Source organism: Hibiscus syriacus, unplaced genomic scaffold (genome assembly GCF_006381635.1).
Source record: "Hibiscus syriacus cultivar Baekdansim isolate YM2019G1 unplaced genomic scaffold, ASM638163v2 tig00111402_pilon, whole genome shotgun sequence".
In the NCBI taxonomy this organism is placed as follows: Eukaryota; Viridiplantae; Streptophyta; class Magnoliopsida; order Malvales; family Malvaceae; genus Hibiscus; species Hibiscus syriacus.
Window position 1 is genome coordinate 53,072 of NW_024063082.1, and position 9,303 is coordinate 62,374.

Here is a 9,303-nt window from a genome sequence, read left to right on the forward strand (position 1 = left end):
TATATCTTACATTTCCAAGCTAAACGTCTAGGCAAGCATGAAGAGACAACTGATGATTATTATTAACAAATGGGGGCATACAGTTTTTATTTAACATAATTTCAAGTAAATTTTGTCGTGTTAGTATATTACTATCCATTCATGATATTTTTATATCATATTTGTATTATTTTACTGTATTTAAAATAAAATCTATTTACATTTAAATAAATTACTTTATATATTTAATGTTTTTCAAATGAATGTTGTATTTATAGTATGTTTATATCTTATTGTGTTTTACATGAAATATCATAATAGATTAATTTTTAAAAAAATATACTATATGTTTGTGCTATTCCAATAGCTGAAGAGGTCAATTGTATAATAATTATCTCTTGTGATTTAGTATTGGATCTCTTTATAAAGTCTTCTAAGTTCAAACACTCTTATTAGCAAATTAGTTTTTCTCATTTTTGACTAACTAGTAAGGTGGACTTTATTAGTTAATTAATAAATTGTTAAATTAAAAATTGATACGTTATAATAAGTATTGAATCGTTAGTTAATTATAATTTTTATATTAAAAAAATTATTTTGATTCAAGTTGAAACAATGAAAGATAAAATGCTTAAAAATAAAAGTCAAATGATAATTTAATCAAAAATTAAAAACTATTTTTAATATTATTTAATAGAAAAATATTCATTCAAAACCCACTCAACCAAATTATCATTTTTTATAAAGACCCCACTAATAATAATAATAGTTAAGATTGGAATATATTTTAGTGGAGTGTAGTTAATCAAATTAAATTATTCATTAATTGAATCTATCAAATGGTGTGAATGATTAAAGGAAATATTGTTATTCCTTAAGGTCTTGGTTTCAAGTAGTTACATCTGTAGTATATTAATTGCCTATAGTTAATTTTTTTTAAACAGATATTACTTAATAATCACTTTCATATTATTTAAAAAAATAATTAATTGATTAACTAATTTTATATCAAGTTTAAATAATTAAATTTATCATTTTTAATTTTATGCCAGAATTGTAATACCTTTTACTCTCAACCATATCTGCAAAATCATAATTAAATTTATTTATAAATTGATTTGAACTGAATTCGGATCAAATCTAAATAAGATAGTTAATATCCCTATACAACCATCCCTGTTTATTTTTCATCAAACAACCCTCAACTTCTTTTTTCTTTTTGAATGGAGACGTTTGTATGATTAAATGGATTAAGTAATCATACAAAAAGTTTACATTAATACGAGCCTCGTTAAAAAATCTCTATACACTTAAATGGAGGAAAAATAACGTATCCTATCAATTTATTTGTGGAATTTTTTTTAAAATTTTAAATGTTGGAGGTAATAAATATGATGTAATATTTATCAAGCTGTACAAATATTAACGTATTTAAATATATACCCTATCAACACGAATCAACTTACTTCAGTGGTTAAAGGAACTATTATTGTTCCTAAAAGTCATGCGTTTAAGCACCAACGACTGCAAGGGTGATTGAGCGTTAATTGTGAAATGGTTGTGAATATTTATAACATATAATACTTTGTTAATTTTAGCTTAATAAAAAAAATTAAAATATATATACCCTAATAGATATTGCAATATTAATGAATTGTTTTTGGCAAAACTCACTTAACAAAACTAATATTCTAATTAAGTTGTGATTGGAATATATTTAATATTTTTTTGTGATTATAATATATTTTTATGGTGTGTGATCATACATCCAGCGTATAAATAGAAAGTTTAATAACAATTTTTTTGATAAATAAAATTTAGTGTCAATTAAATATATATAAAACAAATCAGTACATAGAAGTCGACCAAATTTTTAAAAAGGGTAAACTACACGTTTAGCACTATACCTATCACTTTCTTTTTCATTTTGGTCACCTAAATATATTTTTTCTAAAATCATACCTAATAATATATTTTGGTTTTATTTTGGTCCCTCATTATTAAACTATTAACATATACGTTGACATGACATTCTTTTTATATTTTACAGTGATGATGTGACGTTATTTTATAATGACATGTCAACAACATCATTAATTTTTTAATAATATCGTCAACAACACGTCAATAACTTGTGATAATTAAAGTATTAAACATATAATTTACCCTTTAAAAAAGAGTTGGAATCAAATCATCGAAATTGGATAGACTTCATTTTTTTCAATATAACAATGAAAGGGAATGATTGTTAAAAGCAATGTTTTACCGTATGCATATTAAAAGTTTTCGGTTGATATTTTCTTTTTCTTTTATGTTATGGGTTCAATACTCGTTAAGAATAAAATTTTTCTTTCTCATTCTCTAAATAAGAATTGTTAAAAAAAAACCACCATCACTTCACTTATAATAACTCGGTCCGATAACTATCCCATATCCACCAGCTATTTATTACTTTATAATTTTCAAGAAAGACTCGTGATTTTATGTTAGAGACTGAATTTATAATATTTTAAGAGAAAAAATTATAATGGTTTAAAGAATAAAAGTAAATTATCGATAGAAATTATCTAAATTTCTGGGTTTTCTCCATCTAAACTTTCCTTCCCTATGAACAGCACAAAGTGTCCCAATAGGTCGATTCTCAAGGCTTCTCTTTCTTCCTAGGAATCTGCTCGCACTGTAAGTTCATCCTTCCCTTCTTGGGCTTTTTGTTTTCTTTTCATTATACGTGTTGCGAAGTGAGTCGTAACTTTAGATAGGAAAAAAAAGGATTTGTATAATTTTCCAGTTTTTATTATTTCAAAGTAGAAGAAAATTAGTAAGAGATGGCAATTGAATTTATTAGAGTTGCATATTATAGTTTAATTGTTTGTAATAGTAATAATTTCATTAAGGAATTTTATCAGGAAAATGTAAAAATCGGGAAGCAGTTTAAAGGGCATGATTAGAGTTTACAAGGAGGCTCTTCTTAGTGGAGATGATAGGATTGTAGCTGAGATTGAGAATAGAATAAGCATTTTAGAAAATGAGAAGAATGGATTGGAAAACAAGTTTTGGAGTTTTCAGCAGAGATAACCTCTGGGAAAGAGAAGTATATCCGTTTGCAAGCTGATTTTGATAATTTTCGAATAAGATCGAAGAATCAGAGACTTACGACGGGGTCCAATGCTCAAGGCGAACTGATGAGAGTCTTTTTCCCATGGTTGACAGTTTCGAGAGAGCCAAGCAACAAATAAAACCGAAAACAGAGAAAGAAAAGAAGATAGATACGAGTTATCAGGGTATATACAAGCAATTCGTGGAGATCATGAGGAGTTTGCAAGTGGCTGTTGTCCCAACAGTTGGAAAGCCCTTTGATCCCTCTGTAAGTGTCTTAATGCTATCCATAATGCTTGATTTTTTAGTTGCTAGACATCTATAGGGTTTCGTCTGATTCAATCACACTGAAAAGCATCTTGCAAGTGTAGCATACTGAGATATATTATGTAAACACGCACACAGTTCGGTTAATTGTATAAATGTTCCTGAGAATATGTACTATAGTAACCAAATCTCCAGTCAAGTAAACACTTTGGTTTAATTGCTAGTTTTGTCTTTTTTGGTTTTTCTTTTAAGTTTCAAACTCCATTACTATCCTGATAATCTTTGAAATTTGCACGTGATGGGGTTTGTTATGTTAGTCATATCCTATGCGAAAATTATATCGTGTGTTTGTGCTACTTCGAGGTTCATATGATATCTTGCAAATGCTTTCGACTTTCGAAGTTGGATGTCAGCAGCAAAAGCATGCCTCTAGAATTGAGTGGATGTTAGCAGCAAAAGCATGCCTCTAGAATTGAGAGGATGAGTCCATATTAGGGATTGTACTGAATCTTGAATGAGAATATTACAATGCTTGGTGCATATACCCGTTAGCTGTGGTTTTCATGTATGGATCCATTCCTTATAGTCGGCATAAGTTAGGTCTTTGGAATACATTCTTGATTTAGGTGTATCCTTTCTAGAAAATGAGACATATACTACTATCCAGAAATTTGGTTGAACAATAAACTTGTAGGCTTTGGAGTGATAGGATATTCCTAGTCGTTTCTGTTATTGATTCATCTGGTCTCACTTGTTGGATACAGCTACATGAAGCCATAGCACGAGAAGAGTCTCTAGAGTTCAAAGAAGGGATTATCACCCAAACTGGTTTATTCGGTTCAATATGGAACAAGTGGGTTCCATATGGAAAATCCGAACCGAACCGAATTAAGACAATTGAGTGTCTAAATCAACCAGAAACCGAACTGTAAAAGGTAAATCCGAACCAAACCATTTTACTTGGTTCGTGTCAGTTTTTGGTTTTCTCGGTTTCGTTGCTCAGCCCTAAAGAATACTATCATAAACAAGTAGGTGAAATAAGAAAATTCTTTTCTATATTCTATATTGAGATAATTTTGCATTATAGTTTTATTATTTTTATAATTATTTTTTGTTTTGATTCAGATTGCAGTAGTACAAAGGTTTCTCCCACTTTAATTTGCAGGTAATTGTTTGTTTTCTTTTAAATTTATTTTCTTTGCTGTTAAATATGGTTTTTTTATATTGTTGAATTCATATGGTTTAGGGTTAGTTTTATTATTTGATTTCTGATTTTTTGCTAAACGCTGCTGCTTTTTACAAAATAATTGTTAATTATTTCTTTTAAATTTTGCTAAACACTGCTGCTTTTATTATCGATATTGTGCAATCTGATTGGAAAGCTCATTCAAAAACATGTGCATGTCTTGTTTCCTTTTCACATTGATAATTCTTCATTTAATAAATAAATGTTGCTGATGTAAAATTTCACCTTTACAATGTATGCTCAAACTCTGTTATGTTTTTATGCTTCGTTTAGGTGCATGTGTTTGTGAATCCTGAATTTATATCTTTCTTTTTGTTTATGTTAATTTATTTTCATTTTCATTTAAACTAATTGAAAATATTGTTATTAGCATCATTTCAGTGTAAGTTTGCAAAATTCTGCAATTTAGCATAATTATCAATGTAGTTGGATTACAAATGAATCACTCTCTCAGTGTAACCGAATTGTTGTGTTTATGAATTAAGTTGTAGAATGCTCTGCCAGTGGAGAGAAGCTGTGCTATAATAATTGATGATTTTGGTTGTGGTTTAATGTGCCTTTGCAATTCCCTCTAATATCTAAGAGCAATCGATTGCAAAAGCTGGTGAAAGTATTTATAATAGTTTTTTTATATGTTTTAGGATGACACCAGGCAAAGTATCTCGTAAAAGGATTCGAGCACAAGAAAATGAAACTCAAAAAGTCTCCAGTAAACTAAATCGAACCCAAGAATCTGAACCTCAACAAGTTATTGATGCTCCAAATCAAACACATGAAGAAATTGATCCAAATACAACAATTGAAAATTCAAGTAAACATTATTTCCAATATTTATATAAATGAATAGCAAATGAGGATTGAGTAGTAACAATGACAGTTAAAAAATATAAAAACTAAGAATATGTATATATACATATTATTTTCTTTGTAGCAAAGTCTTTGACTTTAACGTTGAATAATTTTTTTTTATTATTCCAAAATTAATATTTTTATTCTATAAATTCAATCAATTTATCACACAAAAAGGTACGAGGACCAAGTCAAGGTAAGGGACTAGAAAATCTCATGAAAAGTAAGAATAAGTTGATAGTAGAGATACCAGAGGGAAAAGCTATTGATGCAGTTCAATCAGTTAAATTATCTTCTGAAATTGGAATCATTTCTCGACAATTCATACCGACTCAAGGTTTGAATTGAGATTGCTACAACGAAATATTCCACAAGTCATATTATTTTTTATTTTTTGTAAACATTTAAACATTTTTATATTTATATAAATGAAATTATTATGTATTTAGTGAAATATTTGTTTAAATCTTATTATTTTGCAATAAGTGAACTATTTTATTTTTATTTAGATTTGTATAAATAATTTTATTTTAATATATATTATCATTAAAAATGTCATAGATTATAAATTATTTGTGTTTTGCTACAATATCACTTTTGTCACATATAAGATGATTTTAATGCATTATTTGTGACAATATAAATTATGAATAACGAAATCTTATTTAATTTAGTGACGTAAACAACTATCATAGAATATAAATTATAAAGTGACGTTATGCATAAACGTCATTCATAATATTATTAGGTAACATTTATATTATGTCACTAAAAAAGTGACAATATCTCTTTCGTCACATATATGTTGATTTTAATGTATTATCCGTGACGATATAAATCATTAATAACGAAATTTTACATAATTTAGTGACATAATTAGTTGTCATTGAATATTAATTATATAGTGACGTTATATATAAATGTCATCCATGCTAATATTAAGTGACGATATACTACGTTATTAACAATGTGACAATTTTCTTTTCGTCACGTATACAATGAAATTATTGTGTTATTGGTGGCGATATGATTTATTAATGACGAAAATACACATCATTTGGTGACAAAAGTAATTGTCACTGAATGCAAATTAAACTGTGACGTTATCCATTAGCGTCACTTTATATTTAACAATACATGACGATAACACATATATCGTCACTTTTGACATTTAGTGACACACTTAGGGTGATGTCGTGACATTGACTTTTACGTCACAAAATACATCTAGTGACATAAATTGAAGTTTTAGTGACAATAACCTAAATACCACTAATAAAAAAATTTGTTGTAGTGCCTTAATCCATCATTATTGATAATTCCCCCATTAACCTAACGAAAGCTTAATGGATGATCAATGGCAACGTAATTACCAATCCAATACTCAAAGTATTGTTTCTGCATCTCTCTCACCAGCTTCTTTTTTTCATAGTTTAGCTCTTTACGACTTTCATCATCGTTGTTTTATGTTTGACACGTCATCGTTTTACAACTTGAGTCGTCGTTGTAGTTTTCGATTGCGCCATTACAAATTAAAGAAAATCCAAATTTGGTTAGGAGTTAGAAATATCAAATATATGGTAGGTTTTGTTTATATTTTTTATTTTTTCATATTTTGAATGATTTAAATAAACATTTAATATTTAAATTAGATATCTTTTATTAATTAGATACTTAATTAATCTTAGTAGTTAAGAGATTTGTTGCTATTCATCATCGTGTATGCATGGGATATAAGTATATGTTATCAATAGTTGAGAATATTCAAATATATACTACATTATGTTCACTCCAAATTCATAAAATCATATTTTATTTATTAAAGATCAGTTAACACTTCAATAAATTAATTTAAAATCAATTAAACAATTTAAAAAGTACCACATGACATCATTATAAAGTGTTCGTTTGTCATGTTAATGACAATTAAATTAATTAATATTAGCAACAGAAAAATTAATTAATATTGATTTTCATTAATAATCAATTCATTTTATTTTAATGGATCAGAGCTCAATCGGATATATTATTTTTTAAGGATTTAACTAATTTTCTAAAATTTTTAATTTAATTTAAATTATACTAATATACCAAAAAAAGTATTGATGTCAAATTTGGTATAAGATTGCGAGTTAATATTTAACATGTTTGATTTTGTTATTGCGTTTTTCAATTTGTTGATTTTAAATACAAACGTGTAGATTTTTTTTAAAAAAAATCAGAAAAATCAATTAAATTATTGAATTTTGAATATCTCTCTCTCTCTTTCAGAAAAATTCAGACAAAACCGATTAAATTATTGATTTTTAATTCTTTTATAAGTTTAATTTGTATGATTGGTATATTTATGTAGAATAATAGTTTATATCAACAAGACATATTTTTAAATTCATTAGTCACTTTTTATATATGAATCGTGTACAAATGTATAAAGTGCGTACACTAATGTAAGTTGACCATCCGACATATATATAATAGATTTATACTTGACATCACCTACTATCAGCGGAGAACTCAAATCTTGTATTTAAATAATGGAACTTATTTAATACATTATACTTTCAACGCATTTAAAAATTAATAATTTAATTTAAGCTTTTTAATATTTTGATTAAATAAAAATTTTGTATTTAACTATAATCTTTTTAAGATAAAAAGTATAGTTTTAAAGTCTTACAAAAATTATAATTTTATTAAATTAATTATATTATACGTTTTTAAATTATGATTTTAGTTATAAATTGATTTTAATTTTTTAATATTTTAATTTCATCCTCATGCTATAATTTTCATTTTAAATTAATTCTTAGATTTTTGAATATTTCAAATTCATCTTCAAATTGACTCTCTATAACAATCCCCAAATTTCTAAAAATTCCAGTTTTATCCTCGACATTTAAATGATTTTATAGGATGTTATTGGGTCATTCAAAAGTTTAGTGATCTATTTAGAATGAGGGACATAGGTCAGAGATTAACTTGAAATATTCAAACTTTTAGGTTTCCATGTCACTCCGAAAAAGGAAACCCTGAAAACGTTGAAAGACATCAAAGAAATCATATACAGCACAAAAGAAGTTTCATTTAGAAACATAGAAACAGAAGACATACAGAGAAACACAGAAAGCTACGTACAGCCTCATCAAACACAGTACAAAGATCCCATTTTTATTCTCAGATGGGTACTTTACAGTCAATAACACAAACAGCAGGCGGTTCTAGATGGGATTTCTTTTTCATAGCTTTAAACTATTCCTCTTTGACGAGGTGAGCAGCCATATCGGCGGTGAGTTCGATAAAGAACTGACGCAGACTCTCGGGGTGTCCGACGCCTTCATGCAGCATTTCGTAATCCAAAATCCAGTGCGCTATACAGCCTTTACCATCCTCCTTGGGCAGAGTTTGAATCGTGATCACGAAGCTCTTGTATTCATCCATCAGATCACCTTCTAGCATTGTGAATACTATGGACTTGCCATCGTGGTCATAATCCACCACCTGCTTCGCTGTTTTAGCCTTTCCATCTATATATAGGGACGGACGTAGATTAATTTTATGTTAGAGAGAACAACTTCTTAAATTTTAAGGACGAAAATAAATTATCAATAGAAAATATTTAAAATATATGTACCGTGCACATATTTCCAGCAAATGGTGACGCCGGATTTCCCGAATTCGCCTTCGTGTAAATCGCATCCTTGCACTTTCTCGGAGCTGGTGTGGTGCACATGGTGCGGCCTGTGTGCCCACATATGGTGGAACTGTTCGGGAGTAGCGTCGATCTCGACGTCAAACTCGAGCTTGCCGGTTAGAGGCGACGATGCCATTGTTTCACACCTGGATTTCTGTTTGAATATAGCAGGGTT

The 9,303-nt window shown here is 28.1% G+C and overlaps 1 protein-coding gene and 1 pseudogene across 1 annotated transcript; one reads left to right on the forward strand and one right to left on the reverse strand.

Annotated features, from left to right (window-relative positions):
- The first annotated feature begins 2,550 nt into the window (after positions 1-2,550).
- LOC120162135 lies at positions 2,551-4,277 on the forward strand (annotated as a pseudogene).
- Positions 4,278-8,499: 4,222 nt separating this feature from the next.
- Positions 8,500-9,303, reverse strand: LOC120162195 (MLP-like protein 43). Its single transcript, XM_039172369.1, has 2 exons — positions 9,069-9,303; positions 8,500-8,961 (listed from the first exon to the last, which is right to left on the reverse strand). Exons 1-2 carry the CDS (start codon positions 9,262-9,264, stop codon positions 8,687-8,689), a joined length of 471 nt encoding a protein of 156 aa, XP_039028300.1. The 5' UTR covers positions 9,265-9,303; the 3' UTR covers positions 8,500-8,686.